Source organism: Siphateles boraxobius, unplaced genomic scaffold (assembly GCF_051911475.1).
Source record: "Siphateles boraxobius isolate OS27281-9 unplaced genomic scaffold, OSU_SipBor_1 16, whole genome shotgun sequence".
NCBI classification, from domain to species: Eukaryota; Metazoa; Chordata; class Actinopteri; order Cypriniformes; family Leuciscidae; genus Siphateles; species Siphateles boraxobius.
In genome coordinates, this window is record NW_027508766.1 from 2,306,286 (window position 1) to 2,333,113 (window position 26,828).

At 36.4% G+C, this 26,828-nt stretch overlaps 2 protein-coding genes across 6 annotated transcripts in view; both read right to left on the reverse strand.

Annotated features, from left to right (window-relative positions):
- Positions 1-6,441, reverse strand: part of fcho2 (FCH and mu domain containing endocytic adaptor 2) — a 48,750-nt gene extending 42,309 nt beyond the window's left edge. For 2 of the 4 annotated variants that reach the window (XM_077231098.1, XM_077231099.1), the window contains exon 1: positions 6,128-6,441. In XM_077231098.1, the coding sequence (XP_077087213.1) occupies positions 6,128-6,160 (33 nt within the window). In that variant the 5' untranslated portion in view covers positions 6,161-6,441. The remainder of the gene's footprint in view (positions 1-6,127) is intronic. The other 2 variants (XM_077231100.1, XM_077231097.1) reach the window with 2 other exon arrangements.
- Positions 6,442-6,791: 350 nt separating this feature from the next.
- Positions 6,792-26,828, reverse strand: part of tnpo1 (transportin 1) — a 34,886-nt gene continuing 14,849 nt past the window's right edge. Inside the window, exons 5-24 of one of the 2 annotated variants that reach the window (XM_077231096.1) lie at positions 25,247-25,380; positions 23,605-23,686; positions 23,336-23,458; positions 22,772-22,890; positions 22,611-22,671; positions 21,933-22,104; positions 21,692-21,844; positions 20,646-20,871; positions 20,357-20,528; positions 19,954-20,040; positions 19,330-19,437; positions 19,020-19,178; positions 16,578-16,665; positions 16,370-16,468; positions 16,195-16,290; positions 12,836-12,911; positions 11,521-11,620; positions 11,361-11,435; positions 11,134-11,260; positions 6,792-9,434 (exon numbers count right to left, since the gene is read on the reverse strand). In XM_077231096.1, the coding sequence (XP_077087211.1) occupies positions 11,153-11,260; positions 11,361-11,435; positions 11,521-11,620; positions 12,836-12,911; positions 16,195-16,290; positions 16,370-16,468; positions 16,578-16,665; positions 19,020-19,178; positions 19,330-19,437; positions 19,954-20,040; positions 20,357-20,528; positions 20,646-20,871; positions 21,692-21,844; positions 21,933-22,104; positions 22,611-22,671; positions 22,772-22,890; positions 23,336-23,458; positions 23,605-23,686; positions 25,247-25,380 (2,238 nt within the window). In that variant the 3' untranslated portion in view covers positions 6,792-9,434; positions 11,134-11,152. The remainder of the gene's footprint in view (positions 9,435-11,133; positions 11,261-11,360; positions 11,436-11,520; positions 11,621-12,835; positions 12,912-16,194; positions 16,291-16,369; positions 16,469-16,577; positions 16,666-19,019; positions 19,179-19,329; positions 19,438-19,953; positions 20,041-20,356; positions 20,529-20,645; positions 20,872-21,691; positions 21,845-21,932; positions 22,105-22,610; positions 22,672-22,771; positions 22,891-23,335; positions 23,459-23,604; positions 23,687-25,246; positions 25,381-26,828) is intronic. The other variant, XR_013204123.1, reaches the window with a different exon arrangement.

Here is a 26,828-nt window from a genome sequence, read left to right on the forward strand (position 1 = left end):
TTCTGTGATTGGTCCAGACAGCTTATGTGACTTTTTTTGTGCCTAATCTTTAACATGATGACACTACACTTAACTTGGGTTAAACTCTTTTTAAACCACGGGTAAAGGCTAGTTTTAACCTTGGGTTCAGCAACGTTTTACACTTGGGATGTGAAATGTAAACAGTAAAACGATGTGCCGAATGCTACAGCAAAATGTTTAGCAATAGACAACCAATCATAAACTGCTTCATAGTCACAGAAAATGACATTTTGTGTTTAGTATCTATTATTCAAGTACAAACATAAGACCACATAACTATCACATTTATTTTCTGAAAACAAAATCTCACAGTAACTCACAATGCCATTGTCAAAACTATGTCTGGCCTGCAATAAATCATTGATGTTCAGAGAAGTCCGATAAAGACGAGACATACAGTGGATGAGGAACAAAACATGTAGGTGGAAGTTGCTAAATTGAGCATTGGAAAATGCTTGCTGACTCTAATGTGGTGTGTTGTGCCTTTGTGTATGTTTGTGTTTCTGTGAGGGTGTTAACTTTAAACCACAATCTGGCTCGGGACTAAGAAAACAGAATTCATATTTTAAAGCCAAAACACACAGGACAAGACATGAAGGTACAAATGTGTGTGCTTGGATTAAATAGGACAACTGGTTTCACGAACTGGTTGAGGTTCCCAGTACAGAGATTATATGCAAAGACCTTGACTGCAAACACACACACTCTGCATTTTTACCTGCATTTCATTGCATTTTTTATTTTTAAAAATATCGCGTAGAGAAACCAAAAGAATATGAATCAAATTGGTTGGCAAATAGACATTTCCTGACATATTACAAACATATGTTTGTTTAAATGTATTGTAAGAGCTACTGTTACTTTCATTGTTCATATTATTGCTCTATCATATTTTATCTTTAACGGCCCAGTGAATATTAAGAGCTGCTCCATTTTCAGTGGATTTTTGGTTCTCAGAGTTATGTTGTATGCAGCTCTTTTGATAGAGGAAAACAAGGTACATTTCTAGGTTAAACATTAGTTATTCTTCAGACATTCATCTTTAAATACAATAAGCATCAGCTGTGTGCAAAGTGAATCACATTTTGTTTTCGATTACTGAAAATGGGTAAAATTCAACTATAGGGCCTTGAAAATGAAGATTTCAAAAGGAAAGTTTATCAAGAATGAGAATCTAGTACGATATTAACATATCTTGAATTCTTGAATAAAGTTACAGGCATGCAGACTTTGGAAAAATAATATTTTGGCACTCCGACAGGTATGTTCTATGCAATTGTTTTGATGGAAAAAATTTAGAAACATTTCTAGTGTCAACATTATTTGTTCTTCAGATATTCTTCTTTAAAAGAAATAAATATTGGCTTTTTTTGGTTTTTGACCACTGTAAATGTGTACAATAGACCAATATACTCATGGAGCCGCATTAAGATCCCCATATCTCTGGCATTGAACCATCGAGGCCCTTTAAAATGAAAATAACAAAAGAAAAGTTTGTTAAGAACCAGAATCTAAAAGGATATTAAGATATCTTTAATACTTCTTGAGTTACAGGCATGCAAACACAAGGCATGCTTTTTTCCATTTCCGAACGGTCACAGTTGGCATATAATGCAACACAGTTTGCTAAAGTAAACAGATTTTACTAAAAGACCTACCAATCTTTAAGTAAAAATAAAATAATGATGCTGCCATCTTTCAAAAGTAATTTTTACCCCCCTGTAATTTGGCTCCAAATCTCTTTTTTTTTGACCCGCTCTACAGAATACTGGATTACTAAGTAAATACATATCCATGACATTTAATATTTTGGCTTTCATCACTATTTATGTTTGTCTTTCTACAGAAAAAATATTAACAAAATAAAAATTTGACTCGGGGAAGTTTCCGAAATTTGGTTGATTTGACACGGAATGACTTATTACAGTAGCTCAGTTCCTGAAAATCACAATGCCAATCTGAGAGCAAACACTGTATGGTAAATCAACAACGAGCAGAGCAAAACATCTAGACATAGAGTCAAAGTTCAGCTGAATCCCTTTCACCACAGCTTTGATTCCTTCACATGGCCTTCTGAGATCTCCCTGTTTAAGTGGGGCGATCTGCCTCTGTTAGTCGGGACATCTGTCCTACAGATGCAGAGCATTCTGGATCAATGGAAATATAACGCACTCAAATGCATTAAAAACAAAGATGTCCAATGGCACATTTACAGACCTTAAAAAGAGTATATTAAAATGTCTTTTCTATATTTTTAGACATTTTTCATGATGGGTCTTCACAGTGATTGGTCATGATATCATTTTAAAAGTGATTGAGCTTGAACAGTATGTTGTATATGCCTGATGAAGGTCATGAGACCGAAACGTTGCAAATAAATATTTTTTTTGATACTTTTTGAATGTATTGCCTTTTGTTTGTTTTTTTGGTCTTCTCTGTAACGCACCTATCTATTACCTGCAGGTGTGCGATGGTTATTCTTAATTTAGACATTTTTCTAAAATATTATAGTTATCTCACCTAGATGTTTGCTCAAGCAATGCATTTTTGTTTTTACAAAGGCAAAGGGGCAATTTTCTTACACAATTTCTTCTTACACAAAGCACATGCCTGATTTCAAGCTTTGAATGGAATTTATAAAAAAGACAAGTAAACAGTCAGTAATGAAATAAGAACAAATAAACAAATTACAACAATACAGATTAATCCTTACATTTAAAGTTACAAAAGTTATTCAGTCAAGAGCAGTGAGTGATTTTCTTTTTGCCCTTTGTTCGTTTGATTAACATTAAATTGTCATGATGACACTGTAATGCTATGTCACGCACAATACAGCGCAGTGATTGGATTAAAAAAAGTAGGGGTGTAACAGTACATGTATTCATCCCGAACCTTCACGGTACGGGCGTCACGGTTTGGTGCATACAGTCAGACGACGAATACAGTTAGCAATGTTTTGTTTTTATTTTGAGTGTAGGCTACACAAACAAAATAGAACATTTACAGTTTCGATGATGCCTTACTCATCTCTGTATGACCATAAATGATGGAGTATGTTAAGTTGTTTCCACTGTCATAATGAGACAAAATCATGTTATGAATATGGGTTGGACATGTAAATGTTCCTAACGTGTATCAAACCGTGACCCAAAACCGAGGTATGTACCGAACTGTGACTTCTGTGTGCCGTTACACCGCTAATTAAAAGAGTTAGGCCTAATTGACCCTTCGCAGGGAATAGTTTCTCTTTCTCCCAGGAGTGTCTCTTGACCAGGATGTAACATCTTACTGACTTCTTTCTCATTTGTTTCTTATGCATTTCTTATATCATGTAGCTTAGTTGTGGTTATTATATTTGTTATTTATTTGTTTCCCTGACTATCCCTAGACTTGTGTTTATAATTAAAATAAAATCTGAGAGCTGGCTCACTTCATAGGCTGCTAATTTTTGATGTCTTTACTAACTTTTCTTGCAGTCAATCATCAATTACCTAGCAGCCTATGAAGGAGTGAGCCAGCTCTCAGAATTCACCAAAAATATCTTAATTCGTGTTCCGAAGATGAACGAAAGTCTTACGGGGTTGGAACAACATGAGGGTGAGTAAATACTGACAGGATGTTCATTTTTGGGTCAACTATCCCTTTAAACGAGCAGGTTGTAACAATATCCAAAGAGCATGTATATGTTCTTTCCAGAATAAAGGCAAACAAAATATAGACCTTAATAACTCCTATTTATTTTTAAAAAATCTCTTTCAGTTCTGTTCTGCATTTCACTATCTAGTTTTCACTAAACATGGCATTGTAGACTATCAATACTGTTGACTGTATGACAAATTGCTTTTGACATTCCACATTTATAATTGGCTTTGAATAAAAGCTAAATGAATCACTGTAAATGTAATTGGAAAATTAAGTGAATGTAAATGTTATCAATATCTGTTTTGACGTTTTAGACTCTACAAGTGACCAACATAACCATACACACAAAAAAAAGAAAATAATGAGTTCTCATGAAGACTTAGAAACTAAAAGGTAATATCTGCAGTATGACTCAACCGGATACATTTCCGTAAGCAGGTGTCTTCTGACTGTAACAAGTCTGAACAACCACCAACAAAACCAACAGAGGAGAATGTATATCATCAAAGGTCAAAAGCTCACTAGAAAAAAAATCACACGGTGCTCTTCAGCATGAGAGGAAATCTGTGGTTACATGTATTTATCTGTAGGAAACGAGACTAAGAGGTTTCCTTCACACACCACTTTGTTGTGGGTGGTTTAGGGTAAGTTGTCACAACTGTGGGCGGCAGACGCTGGAGGGCAAAGAAGATTAATATCAAAACATGATTATGTCATGGCAGATCAATATCAAGACTATTTTGGCAGTCTTCCCCATCCCTGCATTAATGTTTTGAGCTTGACAGCTCCAGTGAAGGAGTGTGTCTCTCTGTGTGGGGGGTATATGTGTGTATCAGTATGTCTGTGCCCTGCATTACAAGCACACAGCTGATCATAGGCGTCCCTGTTTCACTGAGGCCTCGACACAAAGACCTGATTGAGAACAAGACTACACAGATCTGCAATCCCTCATCTCTCTTCATCTCCCCCATCACCCAATTTGACAGTCATGGCTTCCAACTGCACACTTTCTCACCCTACTCGGCTCAACACAATGTGGCAGTCAGATGCTGTTTATTGGTTAAACCATGATCATATACGGCAGATGATTCTTCTGGAATGCTCACATACTGCATTAGGCTTTATCAATTCTGTCACTTAGGTAATTAATTAACTTTAATCAGAACAAAAACCCTCAATAACTTTTATTGTACAATGGGGAAATAGTGACTAGATTCTTGATGTCTGTGGAATGTAAGAGATAATAAAGATAGACTGTGCATGATCACACCTGAACGCAGACACCTTCATTCTACTGAAAGTGATAATGATAATCCAAAAGAATATTTCTTCTGTGGCATGCTAAAGGAAATATTCAACTTTTATTAATAGAAAAATATGCAATGAAAGTGAAAATAGACTAAGGCTGTCAGTCATAAAAATGGAAAGTCGACCCAAAAATGAAAATTCCGTCCTTTTAATCGCCCTCATGTTGTTCCAAAACCTGTATGACTAACTTAGATGTTATGCAGATTGTTAAACCTACAGTTCAACCATAAATTAACAATGTGTCATTTACTCACTCTTATGTCATTCCAAACCTTCTGCAGAACACAAAAGTAGATATTTTAAAGAAAACTGGCAACCAAACCATTTTGGTGAAAATTTGCTTCCATTGAATGGCCTAAAACATTATACAAAATACCTTCTTTTAAGTTTCACAGCAGAAAGAAAGCCATATAGGTTTGAAAAGACATGAGAGTGGGTAAAAGATGACAGAATGTTCATTTTTGGTTGTACTATTACTTTAACCCTCTGCCTTAAATCGCATTTTGCGTTGTATTTAACTCATACATGTTTGGGTTGAGTAAATTATGACATAATTTGTATCTAATGTGTCCCTTTAAACAAATAAGTCTGATAAGGAGGCATATTTTGATAAGGTAAAACTTGATAGTAAAGCGATAAACACGAATAGAGACGAGGACTAATCATTACATGTTTCACATATGAATGAATTAATACAACTCTACACAAAACTGCATATAGACATTCTGGCCTCCAGTCTAACTTCATTACGGAAGAACTAGAGCAGGACAGCATTGTGATTGACAGCCGTAACATTCAATGGTGTTGCAGAATAGGATCATTTACATTCCAAGATGTTGCCGACAGCCAATCAGATTAAACGGAGGTGGAACGTAGGGGTCTGTCTGTCAGATGGATGTAATGAGGCCCAATCCCCGGTCTAGCTAGACGGGATTCTCCGAGAAAAGTGAAGGGGCAACAGGCCAGTATGCTCTCGTGCTTGCCTCGAACATGGTTTACCGGTATTATCCCAACAATTGCCGGTGTGAAACAAAACACGAAGAACAGCCCCATAAATCAAGCATATTATACCAATGTAAAGAATGACAGACGAATAGAGCTGACGAGTTGTCTTTAACCCGCAAAGCCAAATAAGAGCACAACATAAACAACCTACCCAGAAATTTTCCAGGAAATAGGGCGTTATCATCTTGCTGTCCTCCCTTCTTCACAGCGGCGCTTTTCTTAATTTGAATTGCCTCAGTTAAACCACCGTCCTCCCCCCGATGTTGTTGTGTCTGGTGTTTTTTTCCTCTTTTTTCCTGCTCTTCTGCTGGGTTTTCCTCCCTGATCTGAACACGACTCCACCTCCTCACTTGCGTACTTTCACCCCTCCACTTGTTCAGTATTTCATTGAGATAATTGTCATAAAGAAACAGCGACGCTGGTGGCGGTTTCAAGAATTCCATTCCCATGATGCAATCGTGTAGGAACATACTACTGGGAGAAATGTCCCACTGAGTTAAGGTATAATAATCATGAGATTTTACTACGAATTGTGGAAATATTATATTAGAGATGTCACTGAAAGGTCACAATGTAATGAGTTACTGATGTATGAATCAAATACCTTTAATGTTGGATATTTAGAAATGAATTGAGTAGTAGGCATCTCTAAGTATTACAGATCACCCCCCCCCCACCCCCCCCCCCCCAAAAAAGAAAAAAAAGGGCAGAACATACACAAAAATGTATTTGAATCGGTGCCTGCATTTCCATACCAGTCAATATACCTTTATATTTAATACCTTTGAAATTCATTGGACAAATAACATACTCAGTGATTTTTGAAAAGGGTTTATTCTTATCAATGTACAGATCCAAGCAGTAGAACAAACTCACGTCCATAACAATGTCATACAAATATCATTACAAAATTTCTACAGTACAATATATATTCTTTGCATGATCCAAAATATTTGGTGGCCCCTAAAAATGATTACTTTCTATATTTTAATCTTTCTTCAAAATCAGATTATAAAATAAAAGTTGAAAATCACTATAAATAAAATTGCTCTCGGACCAGAAAAAGGGAGCATTTGAGCAAAGGTTTCCTTCATTATTACATTTCCTTAATTTCCACACATATAACTATACAGCAGTTGGTGCAGTCTAGGGTGGGGACACAACATTTAGATTTTTACATTTTGTACAGAAAACCAGAGAGAAAAAAGTAAAACAATTAGATTCATTACTGTGCAATCTCCAAGTCTCTTGGCCGTATTTATACCCCTACCCCCCGAAAACTTAAGTTTAACTTCAAGGCGTTACAGTATATACTGCATTTATATTTCATAAATAACAAGTGTTCACATACATAACGGCCAGTTTCTTCAAAATTATCCCCACATGAATCTATATGAGTGTCAACTAACTGATATTTTATCTCCTCTAATAAAAAAAAAAGTTTACATTCCTTTACGAGGAGACAGCTTGGCAAAATATGCCAGTTAGAAAGGATATTCACCAGCAGCAGAATGGATTAGAGTGAATTGCTCTATTATTATTATTATTATGAAACATGGGAGACTGAACAGCAGAGAAAGGCATACATTAAAAAAAATTAAAGTAAACATACCTCCTGAGGTCTCTACAACATAAAATATTCAAGTAGAAAATTACAACACATAGCAGCATTCATAAGTGTAAGACGACACACTTAACATTAATAATATCTGCCTAAATCTTGTTTCTTTGTTTGTTCTTTTCATATTTTTTTTTGTCAGAAGAATCTCTGACCTCTCTAATCGGTTACAAATGTAAAACAGCTGGAATGTGACAGACAAACTGAAGAAAATAAAAACACTTTGCATAAATACACCAGCACAACACAGACTCAGAAACACCTGACAGTATCCCATGGTGTTCAGATCTACAATGATAAAACATTTCTCTGCGTGCATCCTTAAAAGTCTGACCTCTCAGCTGGTTCAGTTTGAATCCAGATCTTAACTTATACCTGAAAGAACCATTCCACGGGCCTCCAGATGAGTATGAACATCAGTCTTGTCTGTCTGATTCTAAAGTGGCAGCAACTTTTAAGCACAAAGTTCTTAATACCGAAATCCTCACACTGTGGGATACATTCAGACATTTTAAGGCTACTATTCACATGAGGGACACAAATACTGCCTCCACAAGCACTGTACTGTCCAGGATTACACACAACACAACATGGGGCGTTTTTTTCATGCACGAGGTAACAGAACTAAATAAAAGTCACAAAAGCAATATGTGGATGGAAAACACGTCACCTATTGCGTATGTGTGGAAAAAACACATTATTAAAACTAGTTTGTGTGTGTGTGTGTGGGGGGGGGGGGGGGGGGGGATCGGCTAGGAAAAACAGATTGCTCATTGGGCCACCAACATGCACAAATCAAACAACTAAACATCCAGATTAACCTGATCAGTCGAAACAGATATTACAAGCATCTTCAAAATCATGCTCTGAGCAAACTAAGCAAAAAGAAATTGTGGATGTCTCAAATAAACAAAATGTGTGTTTAGGGTTCAATAGTTTGGATCCATGTCAAGCCACACTGGAAAGTGAGACTGGGATATTAAAGCTTTGTACAGAGCAATAAATCTGAATTGTTCAAACATCTTCACTGTGTTAATATTCTCTCTTGCTTTGCGCATGCTAACGTGATTTACCAATCAAATCTTTGAAAATAATAAATAAAGTTATGCAGTTATTCCCATTTTATTCCTTTATCTTCGCATCACTGCCAGTTTAATAATGTTTAAAGATGAAAACCTTTTCACTATCAATGATATGAGAGGACTTCCATTTCTAGTTACGTTGTTACCTTTCAGACGAAGCGTCTAAAATATGGTACGTTTTTAGAATGTTTACTGTCTACGGCTGTGCATAGCTGGCCCACAAAATACGGTCTGCACACTTTCATGCAGTCAGGTTATACCGTACATCACCCCATGCAAAGGAACTTATGCTTAGCGTCCAGTTGAGATTTACATCACACCCACCCCTCTAAATGATATGGTCCAGAAATTAAACAAAACCTGTTTTTTAAGCTTACAGAGCTCGTCTCCAGGCACTTTCCTATGTCAGGAGTGCAACAATACAGAGTTTACACATATCTTCATGTCATTGTTTTTTTTTAACCCCTGGATGTCCCGTTACATTAAGTGCCCTGGTGAATGAACGCTAACAACTTATTTTGTTTTCAGCCTCATGGTTGATTGTTATGACATGATGAAAAAGCTTTCCTCCCTATTTTGGTTTGGCTTGGCGAGGTGTCGTCGACTGGTGCCTTAGCTAACACTTCCCTCCCACCCCATCTACAGGGGTCTAGTGGGCCGTATGACTCCCTCCCCCGCTAGACCACCCTTCCCCCCAGGTAAAGGGCAACATATGCCCTGGGTATCAGAGGTTCCCATCCTCTCCCATAGTGAATACGCTGAAGAACAAGAGAGAAAGAGATCAAATTAGATTCATGTTACACGTAGAGTATCATTAGTAAGTAGATATCAGCAACACTTTAAAATAACGAGCATTTAAGGTTGTTTGGCAATGGTATGTCTACTGTTCATTTGGAGAAAATCTGTAGAATGGACTTAAATTTGATCAAATTTGAGCTACCTTATTGAAAGTAGGACTGTAAAATGATTAATCACATCCAAAATAAAACGTTTGTGTTTACATAATATATGAAATTATAATATATTCTATTGTACTGCGTATAATTATTTTGAATATATAAATACACACACATGCATGTATAATATTTTACAATATGCTTGCATATATTTTATTTATATATAAAATATTTATATAAAAATATATAGTTTATACATGCAAATATTTCTTAAATATATACATGGATGTGTGTGTTTTTTATATATACAAAATAATTATACACAGTACACACATTATGTAAACACAAATAATAATAATGAATAATAATAATTAACATAATAAATAATTAGTAATCATTAAACCTACTCTAAATTCTGCAAAAATCTGCACAATATATACTCTACCGTTCAAAAGTTTGGGGTCAGTAGGATTTCTTTTTTTAAAGAAATTAATTAGTTTTATTCAGCAAGGATGCATTAAATTGATCAAAACTCACAGTAAAGACACCTATAATGTAACAAAATTATTTCTACGTTGATTATAATAAGAAATGTATATTGTGCAGGCTTGTGCACAATTCAGAATTGAATTGAGAATGACTCCTAAATTCCAATTCAATTCTTGAATTTGAATTGAATTTGAATTGATGTCAAAAACAGGATCTAGAATTACAATTCGAATTTCTATTGAATTGCAATTCTGCTTCCTTTAATTTAAAGGAATTCATATACATATTTTAAATTAAGTGTTTAACAATTAAGCTTTACAGTATATGTCAGATATGATTGCATTACATATTCTATAAATGATATTAGTTTGATTACATTAACAGGAAATGTTTCCCCCAGCAATTAATGTTAAAAGCTCTAGTCACAGAACAAATAATAAGTTTGATTTATTGTAATTTTGTGGAACAATACTCCATTTCCCAGAATTACTTTAGTAAATCTTAAAAAAAAAAAAAAGAATTTGAGGTGGACATTAGTTAATATATATATATATATATATATATATATATATATATATATATATATATATATATATATATATATAAAGTAACCTTCCTAACACTGAATGTATGTGAGTTTCAACACATTCTTTCTGTTGTGTGACTGTGGAATTTCTTTGAATTGCCATGAATTTAATTCCACTTCCTGTCATTCTAATTCCAATTCAAATTCAACTTCATGTGGGGCGGAGTCAATTCAATTCAAATTCCAATTCATGAATTGAATGGAGCCCAATTCTGAAATTCTGAATTTTGCACAAGCCTGATATTGAGCAGTAAATCAGCATATTAGAAGGATATAAATGATATAGGCTATAGGATATATCTGAAGGAAATATATTTAACTGTGCATGCAGACCTATTCATACGACATTTGCTTTTATATAGTAAACATTTAAAAACGACTGCGATGAAGAATGCTTGCTAAATTTGAGTGCTCTATAGCCTTATAAAGAAGCTTTGACACACTCCTCTAATAGAGTCTAGCTTAGAAAATCTCATGGAAAATTACCTCTTCAATCAGGTAACATCTACACCCCATAGAAGGCTGCAAGTCTCTCTTTGAGTGGAAGGGGAAACTGGTCAGAAAAGCGTCTCCAATTCTCGTCTCCAACCTGGTTCTTAAACCCATGCAAGATCTAACAGGGAACACGCACTTAAGTATAAAGCATGCGTCCACAATAACCTTGAAGGTTTTCCCAACTCACAGACTCATAAAATATTTACACAGCGCTCTACCTTATAGAACATTTCTCGAAGATCGTCTTTTGGGTTCATCCAGGATGCTACAGCATCACAGAAAAATATAAAATCCTGAAGAGGGATGGTAAAGAAAACAAAGAGGATCATTTTCGATTGTCGAGCACTCAGAGACATCACTGAGAATATTGTGTCGTACCTGCACCACACCACCAGGGTTGACCGTGATCATGGTGCAGATTCCTCTGAACGCAGAGTCTTTTTCTTCATTGTCTCTTATATTGCGAAGAGAGGTGCACCTAGTGAAGGGAAGAACCAGTTTTCAAATAACAATCCTGTGCGGTTAGTTTGCTTGAGGTCTAATACATAGTCAACACAATATCATGACTATCACCTCAGAGCACCTTGGGACAAGCAAACGTTTTAAATCACAGAGATTGGTCAATCGAGAAACCAACATTTTTATCTTCTTTGAAATGAAAACATTCTCTTGTTGAAACCAAAAAGTAGCTTTCGGGTTTACCTGAAGAGTTCAGCTTGTTGCAATATTTCCTGACAATCCCACAATAATTTTACAGAAAATTAAAATCTTATTTTTTCTAGCATTAATATCATTGGTTCTTAATCATTTACATCTACCTTCTTTAGAAATGATGTTAATGTTTATAAAGATCTTCAGCTGCTTTTGCTGTAAAACAACCTACTTTTTTATAAGAACAAGTACAACGCTTACGACAAATACAATGTCTATATAGCACCATGTATTCTGTCAGCTGCTAGTTTATAGAGTTAAACTAGTGCACATTTTGGGGCAGACATTCTGGGATAGAATCATGCAGCTAAAAGACTCCACATCTAATGGGGAGGAAATATACTCTTTAAAGCTGCTTTTCCATTTATCTTCTTTTTATCCATAGGTAACTAGCGCTTTTGTTTCCTGAAACCAGCAAGCATTTGATATTACCCCATGCACTCAATTAGTAGTTAGATAGCGACAATAAAAGACGAAAACAGAAGTGAAAACTGAAATAAATCAATTGAGAATACATGAAGGTGCTACTGAGGCAAATTAAACAACAAGACCTAGAGGGACAGGGTTAGTCACATGGTTGGCAATGATTTAGACAGAATCATACAGAACAGAGAGAAAGGTAGAGCCAAAGTGAGGGATGCCTTCTCTCAAATGTCTTGAATAGGCCTCCTCCTGTGTCTTCTTGCATGGCAGGACGATATAAATATTATCCTAGCGAAATAGTATGCTTTGTATATACAACTCTGGATGTTTCAATACTAGCGCAAGCCATGAAGAAAAGCAGGAGCCTTTTCAAGAACACTTGGGAACAAGGTTTGGAGAGAGAGAGAGAGAGAGAGAGAGAGAGAGAGAGAGAGAGAGAGAGAGAGAGAGAGAGAGAGAGAGAGAAAGAAAGAAAGAAAGAAAGAGAACCATATGAAGAAAAGCCAGAAGATAGACATAAAGAGGAAATGAATTAAATAAAAGATTGAATAATACACACCAGGGTCTTATAAACTGCTGTAGCATGGGTGCCACCTCTTGAGGACAAACGTAACCAAGACGACCAATTGTTATTGCTAAGGTAACGCAATCACGGTTATACAGCACCAAACGCCAACCAAGACATGAGCGAATGAGGGGGGAGGAGAAAACAAAAAGAAACAAACAAACAAACAAACAAACAAACAGACAACTCAGAAACAGAACTCAACAGAATCTGTGTATGAGAATAAACACAAGATTTCACTAGTGCTCTTCACAGCCCCAGACTACAGGGTCAAATGTAAAAATATGACACTAAAAAAACATAGATCTCGTTTAAGGGAGGAGTCTTAGAAAACACAGCTTCTTTAAAGCTCAGACAAACTTTCAGTGTCCGCCAAATTGATATAACGTCTCTACATCACCATCATGATTGCATGTTCTTTCCCCTCCCCCAAATCCCTTTTTAGAGATGAAGACTACAGAAAACAATCTTGTTTTATAAGATTTTCTCCCTTAAACTCACAAAAATTTCTTCAGTAGAACAGAAAAGTGTTGTCTTTCTTTCTGTCTCTTTTGTTTCTTTAAGTAATGCATATTACGCCAAGCGAACTACATGGAGAGGACTAGATTCCACCAGGATCTTAAGAGGCACAGAGGAGGGAGACCTAAGTTTAAGAGACACAAAACTATGCAACATTCTCATTAAAGACAGGCATTTATGAACAGTCCAATGAGACATGCAGAAAGCAGATGATTGGCTCATTAGAGAACGCAGTTCAGTGCAGGATGGGCTGATTCACAGTTAAGCACGGTCCAACATTATTATATTAATTAGTAGATAAACTCAACATTAAACATTAATGATATCAAACCTGCACCATAAAGAAGAGATCGACTACTGTTCAAAAGTTTGGGGTTGGGAAGATCTTTTCAATGTTTTTTCAAAGTCTCTTATGCTCACCAAGGATGCCTTTATTTGATCAAAAATACAGATTAAAAAAAACATAATATTGTGAAATATTACATTTTTATTTTTATAAACAATTTATAAATACAAATATTATTTTTATATATTTTAAAATGTATTTTATTCTTGTGATGGCAAAGCTGAAATTTTCAGAAGCCATTGCTCCAGTCCTCAGGGTGACATGATCCTTCAAGTTTTTTACACTTTTAAAGAGTTGGATTCCCAAGCTAAACATGGACAAAGTTTAAAAAATTAAGTTGTACGTTTGATGGAGTATTTCTGTGCCACAAATACTCATTCCGGTTTGTCACAAGTTTCGGAAAGTTTTTTTCCGAGTATGGGCGCTTGTGACGTCAGATGCGCCGGAATTTCCTTATACGGGTCCTATGGGCACTTCTCCCGGAAGGGCGCGCGCGCACCTGTAGCCTAGAGCGAGAGAGCGAAAGCAGCCCATCAAAGCGTTGTGCTCGGCTTTTGCAGATCGTCTAATGCTTAAGGATGGAGCAGTCACAACGATAAAGGTTCAAGGTCGTGCGTTGGAACCGTAGGCGGTAAAACTGCTTCAAATGTCTGTGTGTTGTTAACTATCGGCGTATAAGCACAGCAAGTAAACAACATGATCACGTATAATTAATGTATCTATGGAGCATGCGATGTATTGTGTGTGTGTTTAAATACATTTGTTTAGCCGGCCACTCTAGGTGTCTGTTTGTTTATTGTAAAACCAAATCAGGTCCTCATAAACCACAGAGTAAACACACACAAATGTTGTAAACTCGCGCATGACATGGTGTTATAAAAACACTGCGCTCAAGTTCAAATCATTTCTACTTTTAAAAAACTCTCGAGACCATGTGTTTCCCCCCCATTTCACTGCCCATCTCACGGGATCTGATTCGGGATCAAAAATGTATGGCTGAATCTGATTGTTAGCTATGGTTTGTTTTGGGATGTCAGCTTCCAGACGCTCTCAACGCAAAAGCTTCGCGCGCTCGTGATTATTTAGCTCCGCCCACACCCGCTCGTTTTTTTCCGGAAAGACTCGGTACAGCCTATCTTTCTTTTATAAATATAATAAAACTAAAGACTTTTTGGAGATATGAAGGATGCAATACTACTCTATAGGTACTCAAGATTAACATGAGATTGACTGAAACTGAGTGTTTCACCCACCCTTTCAGAAATCATTCTTTTTTTTTAAATCAATTTCTTCTTATTATCAATGTTGAAAACGGTTGTGCAGCTTAGCATTTTTGCCGAAACAGAATTGCGATTTGTTTTTTCAGGATTCTTTGTATAGAACGTTCAGAAGAACAGAATTTATTTTAAATAGATTTTATTTGCAATAACGTAAAAGCCTTTGCTCTCACTTTTGATCAATTTAATGCATCCTTGCTAAATAAAAGTATTAATTTATTTATCTTACTGACAACAAACTTTTGAACAGTAGTAAGTTAATAGACACACTTGAAACCGACTCATAAAAATGGCCAGTGGGCATTTGCCTATGCCACATGCTTACTTTTAATTTTTTAAAAGGACTTAGTCTTTGTGACATTAATAATGAAGCCATCAGCAATCCTGCATCAAACATTAGCCGTCCTTGACTATACAACATTCAACATCTATTGGCAGATATGCATTCACATTGAAAAAGAAAAGTAACTAAAACAACAGAAATAAATCGACAAACATGAACACATCTACAAGTACCCTTGTTTCTAAGGGAGTATGTTAGGAGCATTACACTTCACCCTCATTTAAAAAAAGGCATCAATGTCGGGGGCCATTACGGCTCAGACTAGAGCTTCCATTTGAGCAGTCCAATTAGAGTGGAGTGTAACTGGGATATAATTTGTGAGGTACAGGTGCTATACATTCATCTAAACACTACAAAACAGATTTAGTTTGAGTTTAGACATTTTCTCTGAATTAAAAGGGGAAAAAAGACTATTTAAAGTTCAATTTTTCAAATAAAAAAACATTCAAATCAAAGACAGCAGGTCTTAATATTCCTTTCATGGCTGTTTTACATTTATCATTGTTTGTAATATCTCACTGACTGATGCTTGTGACTAAATAACAGTGATATTAACTCTAACATGGAATACACCGTTTTATTAATCCACTTCAGTAAATACCATGGCTGGACTGTTACAAGGTCTGTTATGTTCATTTTTGAAGACAGGATCAAGACAATGAGCATCACAATCGCTCTTATTCTTATTCATTACACAGTTAGTTAATAATCACATCAAGTTATCTTAAAACCTTTATCAAACCTTGTAAGGTCCACTTCCTGGAGTTTGTATGGAGATTAATAAGCACTGCGGAACGGGGACTGGGAGAGTTTGGGAAAGAAAGCTCTTGTGAGGGGTCAGCCTGGTCTAGCACCCCTCATATGGTACCTGTATTCTCCAGCAGAGTCTTGGGTGTGTTGGGTCTGTTTATGATCTCCACAAGCTGCTGTAAAACCATCGGGACATAAGGCTGCATCTCAGAACCTGAGCAGAGAGACAAATAGCATGTTAACCTTAAAGGTATAATGAAATCAGTAACTGAAGATGATGATGAAACTCTCACCCATTTGAATAGATATCTCTCCAATGGCCCATGTTGCATTATTACAGACTGATATCAATTCTGGGTTCAGGTTTGTGCCTAAAATAGGCATGAAGTTAGCTAGAAAGGAGAGATTAACAAACAATCAAACAAAAAAAATGAAGTTCCTGAAGGTAAACCAAGATGGACGAGATTGAGAAAGTGTCAGGGAATATGTGCAACCACATACCGATGCAAGGTTTGACATGTTGGAAACAGGCTTTGGTCAAATCTCCCAAAAGGGCAAAAGAACTCTGTCGAACTTCTGGCATTTTATCCTTTGAAAATACAAAAATCGAAAGACCGTTAATTTTTACAAGGCTAAAACAGTTTTTGCAAGCCTATTTTTTCTTTACTCAGTTTAAACAGGTGGACTGGGGTCTGGTTCGCAATTGGTATGAAAAGTGAGCCGTCCTCATTTCATAAAGTTAGCATGGTTGAACTCACTGTGGCACAAACACACCATGGTTCAGACTGAGGGTCCACTACCTTTCATAAGTTTTGGGTCAGCAAGATTTTTGTTTTTGAAAGAAATGGATACATTATTCACACTGAACTGATCGAAAGTGACAGTAAAGACATTTATAATGTTACCACAGATTTCTATTTAAAATAAATGCTCTCAATTCATCAAATAATAATATAATGATTTATATAATATAAAGATATAGATTAGATAATATGAAAATATATTTTTTAAATCATGGTTTCCACTAAAATATTACCTGTTAAATATAAAAATGTTTTCGACATTGATAATAATAATAAATGTTATTTGAACACTAAATCATCATATTATGGCTCGTTTCCACTGAGCAGTACGGTACGGTACAGTACGGTTCGGGTCAGTAAACCATGATCCGGCTAGCGTTTCCACCGCCAACAGTACCCTACTTGATAGGCGTGGTGTTTGCCGGAAAGAAGCGGTCAACGTCATTTTCGCGCGAAGAAGAAAGCGACAAAGTAAACACCAATGGATGGCATACAGCAGATCTTGTCCTTGCTTCTCGGCATGTTTGTCACAAGAAGACAAGCGCCGACATTAGGCATTTCTCAATACCAAGTATGTAAAGTTCTCAGCAGAAGGACTCCCGAGGACGCGAGTCCGGTAATTCTCCAAATGGAACAGCGTATTCGTGAAAGCGTCACTCAGCTCGCTCTGCATGTACATTTTAGGCAACAATAAAATGAAATATGTTATAAAACACCACTCTGCCTCTTTTCGTTTTCATTTAAATACGTTTTAAACATTATAGGCACACAAATGTGGTTCAGGCAATGTATAGACCTGATTATATTATTCACAGCATGTTTAACGGTAGCCTATAACAAAACGAAATATAAAACACAACCCCGCATTTCGTTTAAATTTAAAAAAATATTAAACATATTCCAGGCAATATGTGCATTTGTACAAATGTTGCAATAAAAAACATTACAGTGATAATCTTGTAATAAAAAATGACAAAACTCAACCCTATCTCTTTTTGTTAAATTTCAGTTTTATCAATAATAGCCATTATAAAAGTATAAGTAAAAGGTAACGTTACAAGAAGCTATGCAATAAGAAATAAAGCAAACAATTCAGTCAAACATACAAATTCAGCGCTAGTCTAACGTTAACGTTACAACGGAAAAGTTATAGCCTAAATATATGAAACTTCACTTAGCCCTCAGCCAAAACGATTTGCCAGGGAATGAATTATCGATTCACGAGACCAAAGATCACCCGTTAGATATACACAAGACGAATTACCACTACAGAGTCAGCGGCAAACGTCAGAACGACTAGCCGAGGAAAGGCTGTTCCAGGGGGGGAACATGAGCGCCGGGCGCCCGGTGATCGCCTGGAATGGATCAAATTATCATAAATCATTATAAATAAACCACAGATTTGAGCTTTAAACAACTACATTCTCGCCTCAAAAACTCTTAAAACTACATTTCGTGAAAGAATAACCGTAGTATTATATTCCAACTGTATATTAAAAATTGCGCTTCTTATGTTGTCATTCCCCTTATAGCACGCGCAAGTGATGATACTCTGTCAACCAATCAGCGTTCTGCAGTGAGTCTAGCTCCACCCTTTAGTACCGTTCCACTGTGCTAGGTACCCCAACGGAAGGGTACCCAAAAAGTGGTACGGTACGGTTCGGCTTTTTGGTACCATTCACAACTTTTGACAGTGGAAACGCAAATAATTGCGTACCGTACCGAACTGTACCGTACCGTACCGCTCAGTGGAAACGAGCCATTAGAATAATTTCTAAAGGAGCATGTGACACAGAAGAAAAAAATTGACATTACAGAAATAAATCACATTTTAAAATAGAAATAAATTAAATTATATTACACAGTATTACTGCAGCCTTGGTGAGCATAAGAGACTTCTTTCAAAAACATGAAAAAATGACCATAGTATAACCATGGTTCACTGAGAAGGGGAACAAGGACGCTATGGGAAAACCGCACGAGTTCCTGTTAGAAAGGGAACTGATGAGAGAGGAATTGAACTTGGGTTTGGACAAAGCAACCAAAAGAAGTGTTAAATAACCAAATGGTATTGTTGAAATTCTGTTAGTTATATTAGGCTAAAAGCATACCACAAAGCCTTGTTATGCTGTATAGTTACCTGCATGCACTGGTACATGAGAGTGAGAATGTTGCTACGGGCAACAAGCTGTTCAATGTTCCCGCCGAGACCCTCTGCTAATCCGCTGAGCAGATCCAAAGCCACAATCATGAAATCTTTATCAGGAGCTTCATAAAAATCAGGCTGCGTCTGGTGAAGCTGTGTGACAGATAGAGAGAGATCATGTGATATTCACTCTGTTGGATATATATGCCTCTCATTTTGTAACACTTTTCACTCTCCAGTATTTTTTTTCTGACAATATTACAGAGAGATTTTCAGATTGTTTGATGTATGAGTGGTCTCTCACCACGGCATGGGCGAGTGTTTTCTGGACCAGGTTGACACAGCGTTGGTAGACAGGCTCACAGTATGGCAGGAAGCCACTCTGAAGGGCAGTGGCCACAGACGAGAGACACTAAAAGAGAAATTAATGTAGAATAAAGATCTTGTTCTGAATGACAACCATCAGGGACATACACTGACATGCAACATTCTAAACAATAAAAATGTTTGATTTCCTCTGACTTATGCTGAATTAGTCTTTTTTTTCTCTGCATGTATTAAATTAGTAATTTTATTCAGAAAGGATGCATTACATTGACCAAAGGTGACAGCAAAGACATTTATAATGTTTATTCTTTTGAACTTTCTATTCATCAAAGAATATTAGAATATTAGAATGATTTCTGAAGGATCATGTGACACAGATGACTAAAAATTGAGCTTTGCCATCACAGGAATAAATTGTATTTGATAATATACTAGAAATAGATCATTTTTACAATTGTAATAGTATTTCACAATATTAGTGTTTTTACTTTAATTTTGATCAAATAAATGCAGACTTGATGAGCATAAGAGACTTTTAAAAGAAAACCTTACCAACCCCAAACTTTTGAACGGTATTTAATATAAATGAAATAATAACTACCTCCAATAAGGGAAAGAGGTCTTTATCTTCATCTTTTAGCTGGTTCCATTTTTGTATCAATGGAGGCATCAGCATCTGAATATATTCCTGCAAATAGAGCACAGTGCATGTGAACAACAACGCACATACAGAAGTCATACGTGGGCTTACATACACAGGCAGTTACTGAAAAGTTACTGGCAGACAAAGCAAAAGAAATGTTAATATTATTAAACTTGTATTAAATACTAAAATTACAAATATTTATTTGAATTCAAATTGATTATTTTACCAAAAATGTGTTAGTATACAGAGGTTTTGTGTGTGTTTCCATGTAACAATCTACCTCTACTGTATATGTTTGAAAAATAAAGATGTGTGCCTGATACAAAAGAGTTTGTGTGTATTTGATCGTGCAATTTACTGGTTTGTTGAGATGGTGGCCCACAGAGTCAGCCAGAGTCCCAATGGCATCATAGAGAATGAGTAGGTTCTTGTGCTGGTATTTACTGAAAGCAAAGACCAATGTGTCCAAAATATAAGCAAGGTATGGCACCAGCTCAGTGCAAGCCTCCTCTTCAAGGGTAGCAAAGGCACTGTGGGAGGAAGAGTAAGAGTCAGAGATAGGCAAGAGTTGAAGGAAGGACAAAAAGAGATCTCGGGTAACAAAACCATCTTTAAACAAGACATACAATATTGTGACACATACTCACCTGCAGGCGGCCTCTTGGACACGTTTGTTGCTGTCAAGTATCCGTTTGAGCAGTTCAGTCATGAGCGGTTTGAGGTAGGTGTCGGGGGGCTGGCTAACAACCCAGTGTGCATAGCGGCTCAGAGTCCAGCAAGTGATGGATCGAACTAGCGCCTTCTTATCAGAGAGACACTGTACCAGATGTGGAATCAACTCTGGCAAGTAGGCGATCATCCCCTGCATACAGCCTAAAGAAAAGAAAGAAAATACTTGTCAAAAAAAGAGAGATGGAGGTCACACTTTATTAATATATTCATTGTACTTGGTGTGCAATTATTTTTTTAAAGTTGCTAGTAATTACACAATGTTTCATTAGTAGAGTAATTACAAAAATTTGTGTAACAAACACTTAAATAAAGAATCACCCAGTTAAGATATACATTTATATAAATAAATAAAAAAAGTATACATGATACTACAGTTCAAAAGTTGGGGTGAATAAGATTTTTTTTTTAAGAAAAGAATACTTTTTTTTTCAGCACGGAGGCTTTAAATTGCTCAAGTGAAAGTAAAGATAACTTTACAAAGATTTTTTTTTCTTCTTTTTTTTCTAAAGCTGTACTTTTGAACTTTCCATTAATCAAAGAATCCGGGAAATATAGGGTTTCCATAAAATATTTGGCAGCAGTTGAATGTTTTCAACATTCATTATAAAAAATGTTTATTAAGCAGAATGATTTCAGAATGATCATGTGACACTGAAGACTGGAATAATGGTGCCATCACAGGAATAAATACATTAATACAAACATTCCTTTTAAAATATATAAAAATAAAATACAGTTATTCTGAATTGTAATAATACTTCACAATATTACCGTTTTTACTGTATTTATGATAAAAAAAAAAAAAAAATGAAACCTTGGTGAACATAAGAGTTTTCTTCAAAAACTTTTTCAACTTTTTTTGGTAGTGTAGGTATTTTTAAGACATCAGTTTCTCTTTTTAAATGCTAATCCTATGCTTTGTGAAAATCATATTATGCGTATGTGATTAATTTTTGAATACCTTCAGCAATGGCTCCCAGTACAAGTATGCCCGACTCTTTAATAAGCCACTCTGGATGGAACAGTAGTTCTTTCAGTAGAGGAAGAATATGCAACAGCAAATCATCTCTGAAAACATTCGCCAAGACATCCAGTGCAGCAGCAGAACATTTCCCTACACACATCAGAAAAAACAATGAAGACACAAGCAAAAGTTGAGGACTTGGCTGAGTCTGTCATTTCTAAACTAAACCGTTTCTTACTCAAGTTCCAGTCTGAAATAGTTTCATCGTCATCCAAATCATCTTCATCATCCTCCTCATCCTCAATGGAGTCTCCCCCCTCGTGTTGTTGGGCAACGGTGCGTGAGCGATGGAACCTTGGGCGAATGTCCTGCTCATTGTCTGGGATTGCTTCATCCTCCTCAACATCACCCTGAAAATCATTTACTTATTAAGAGAGTAAGTTTGCAAGTTGGTTTTTTGACAAACTTTTTGTCTGACATATACAAGACTGAGAGGGTCTGTGTAGGAATGCACAACACAAAATCTGTTCCATATAATTAGCTTCTTTTTTTTTTTTACTCTGATAGTTAATTTCATTTATTTAGCTAACTAGATGCTTTAGAACTCAAGTGTCTAAACATGAAAGACAGAGATATGGAAAATAAAGGGCTACCGATTTGTATAATGACAGCCAAATGTAAACCAAAGGACAATGTGGGGTTATTTTAATGTGGTTTAGCATCGTAACCAAATCACATGTTGGTTGTGCGCATTAACTCAATGACAAATCACAGGTGTTTTATTTAGTCTATTTGCCCCTCTCTGATCCACAGATGTGCGTTTTATGTTTTACTTCTGTTTGGGGTGGCATATAAAAATGTCACAAACAGCTGATACTCAAAAAGAAGCTTTAAAACCAGAGAGAGAGAAACTGACCTTCAACAGGATTATGTCAATTTCGGAGTATTTCATTCCATTCACAAGAACTGGTGTCAATCTGTCACAAAACATGGAAAAACATGACTGATCCTGATAAAGATGATGTTTTTAACCAAAAAGACACGTGTGTGTGTGTGTGTGTGTGTGTGTGTGCTCACTTGTGCAGGTGTCCACACAGAACCTCCTTACACACAGGTTGTTCAGCAAGAGTGAGCCAAAACTCACAAGCCTCCAAAGCAACATTTTCATCTTGATCCTGTGTCCTCTGCAACATGTACTGAGAAATAGAAGAAATAGAAACATAAAGACCATGCGCCTTATTCATGAAACAAGAGCACAGAGCATAATTGTGTTATAAAATCTCCAAAATAATTTTTACCACAAAAAAAACTATCCCACTGAATGTAATGTAAGAATAGTTTTACGTACAAACTACACAAATTAATTTTGCACACGTTTCATAAGTAAGGCTCATCGGTTCCATTTTTAACAAACTAGTCCACAAAAGTCTAGCTAGAGAAAGTCCACAAGAGGCTGCTGTTGCTTCATTTTGACTCTCTGGGATTTGCTGGGAAAATTTATCATTAAAAATGTACAACCATTATTGATGATCATCTAAGACAGTAGCTAATTCCTACCGAGGTCTAAGTTCTCTTTCAGCGCTCATGTAATAAGAGTTATATTAGGTTTTTTATTAGGAGCTACAGGAGGTGTGATCTAACCTCAATGATGTTGTGCATTTGAGGAAGGAGACGGTCTAGTCGGACTTCCAAAAGCATGACTAAAGCTCTGCACACGTTCTTCCTCACTTCGGGCTCCTCATCACCTGCCAGTGCAAACAGGTTCTGAGGTACAAAGACACATGCAAAAATATAAAAAACAATAATCACAATAATCAAAATTTTTGGATCATAATTCTATAATATTGAATAGTTAGGTTAAGCGCATAACCGAATTCTAATTTTTGACATGTCAGGTTTGGAGGTGATACCTCAATGAAAGGATCTATGTGCAGCATAAGGGCCTGTGTTCTGCTGATGATGAACTGGTTGACACAGGCAATGGCGTGAGACCTACAACAGTCAACAAGCACAGTACATATATCAAACAAGTCTAAACAATTGCTCAGCAAATTGTTATGTATATATATACATACGTGTAGATATATCACAAACATTTCAGGGCCAGTATGTATGTGGTTGACACTCCAACACAGTAAGTGGCGGTACTGCACCTTAACGCTGGTTGTCAGCCGTCATAAAACGGAAAAAGACGACGCAGTGAGTGCTTCTCAACTGGAAGGCTGCGTCCTAGTAAGGCTGCATATCTAGGCTGCCAAGTCAGCAAACTCCGTCAAAAGCCGTCTCAAATATGATTGATCAAAGGAAGGCAGTCTTTGTTTCGCGTCCTTCACTCAGCTTATTTTCAAGGATGCATCATCTGTATCCATTCCGTCCTTCAGTCACCCACAATCCTTTGCACACATTCCAATTCCCATTTCATAATTCAAATGAGAATTCTTAAAAAATGAATCGGAACTGAGCTCGTCCAATTTCGTTATGCAATGCAAGACCAAAACATGATTTCGGAGATGTAGGCATTTTTCTTTTTTTGTAAATCAATCACATTATGCTGTGTCTAATGAAAACCACTAGGAGACCACAGGCGATTGTCATAATGACGTAGCCATGCGCACTTACTAGACCATCTCATTTTAGTGCTTAATGCTGAGGAGGAATCTAGTCTAGGGAGAATTTAAATGTGGCCAAAAAAAAAATCACCACAATAATTATTATACTACATTATATCGTGGCTTTATGTTTCTTCTGTTTTCGGCATCAGTGTAGTTAATGTCAGCGCTGTTTCATCTGGTTTAGACGACAAGGCCTTTGGTTTGTGGTTTGTATGAGAGAACTTTGCACCGAACTCGAGCACTTCTCACAGGATCTCAGAGCGAGTTTAGTGGTCGCAAGATTGAGACGGTCAATGAGTAATTGCGTTGGCTCTGAGCTGACGCAGCAGTGTGTTTTGAGCCGAACTGTTAAAATTTCCGTAAGGCGCACGGTTCAAACGAGCAGCTCTGTTTCGTTTGGCTTTTGCCATTTAATGTTTCTCATACACAACAGGAATGGCAGCGCTTATCAATGTGACGGTCTGCAACATGCATGCGCAGCATTATTTGCATAGTGCACAAACATTATATCAAACACTTAATGAACTTTTGTTATAATTTCATCTAGGAAAATTATATCGCCCAGCCCTACTGTAATCTACAAGCATCAGAAGGACTGGACTAAGAAGGACACAGCCTCACTAGGATTCAGACTTCCAATTGAGAAGCGTACAATGTTTAGCTAATATGCACAAAATCATGTTGGAGGAGATGACAGACAAAAGCAAGACACAGTGTGGGATGTTTTTTGGATTGCGTAAAAAAGAAAGGGAGGCGTTAGACACTCCTGTTGGAGGAGATGACAGACAAAAGCAAGACACAGTGTGGGAGTCTTTTAATTAGGTAAAATATATATATTTTTTCTTTCTGTTTCTATAGATATCGCAATAATATTGTTATGTTATTGTGTAAACGGGTTTCATAGAGCTTTGCTCCATCAGGAATCACATGCTTGTCTTACCTGATCTTGGGGCTATTGTGCTTGAAAAACTGCAGGAACTTCGGGATCATCACATTGAGCGGGCGGTCCAGCATGTCACTGTCAAGGATCTCAGCAGAGTCCTCACAGATCTTTTGCAGGGCTCCAAAAGCCCCCTGAAGGACAAACACAACAGGAATGGAACAGAGATAAATCATATATTTCCCCTTTACACTGAACAACCTCAAAATTTTTTATTCCATTTACTTCCATTACAATCAATCAAACTGCCCAAACCAGCAATGAATGTCGGACAGTGATACGGGGGCCTTCAGCTAACAGACACTCCATTTCTATTTGTGGAAAGACATGCAGCCAGTGCTGCTGAAAATAAATTATAATACTTTTGCCGTTGCCTCAAGCTCACAGCTGGCTCATGGACTGTCTACACTGAAGGTGACATGCAAAGCAGACATACAAAATAATTCATTTAAGGGAGAGTTTAGAGTAGAACCTGGGAAATACTGTAGTGGTAGAGAGACAGAGTAGGCAATACATTTTTTTTTGAAAAAATCAACTCTGACACCAATGCACAAGGACACAACTCAACATATAAATCACCCATCCAGACAGGAAATATCTTCTCAGGTTAATAACTGAAATCGTCACAGGAGTAATGTGGGTCTTGGACAGTGATCTGTTCACTAGGCACTACGGAACTGGCTATGAGCCTGGACAAATTTATAGATTCGTTGCAAAACAAATTGACATTTTCGTAACCTGTACAGTATATGTGTGTGAGAGAAAATAATAAATATTCATTTAATTAAAATAATAATTATAGTATTTATCATATTTTATTGTCAATATATGAACTGTTGTACATAGGCCCATGCATGGTTTGAGCTAGCCCTGCTTGTAGCGCTACAAGTATTGACAGATTGACGGCTGGAGAGGCTGTTGACCTTTTCGAGGTCAATTTATGGAAGCTTGTTTCTGTTACTGAAAAAAAAGGTAGAGACATTTTTGCTCAGAATTGCATGATATAGTCGCAATTTCATGTTATAAAGTCAGAATTGTGAGATATAAACTCACAAATCGCAAGGAAAAAAGTCAAAATTGCAGAGAAAACAGTCAGAATTGCGTGATATAAACTTTTTTTAATAATTACATTTATTTTTATTCCGTGGCAGAAACAAGCTTTCATAGCTACTGCTTTAATCCATAGGCATTTCAGTCATGCATTGCTCTGAAGTAACTCAATATATCCTAATAAGGTCTTTAATAAAGGTAATTATTATTATCATTATTATTATTTTTGACATAACTAATATTGATATTAATAATATCAGTATTGTTAGCAACATTTTAAAATGATCATATTTATGAAAAGGTGTTATACACGTTTATATATGCTATTATTAGTTGGATAAAAAAATATGTTTTTTTTATTATAGCTTTCAGCTTTCAAAACCTCATAGAAAAGGATCTGAAAAAGAACAATGCCAAAGCCAGACCCACCCAAAACATCGAGCTTCCTCCTGATCTCACAGACGTTCCTGTAAGTAATCTAATCAGGTCACGAGCACAAACGGCGCCGTGGCAATGAGCTGTCTGGCTCGGT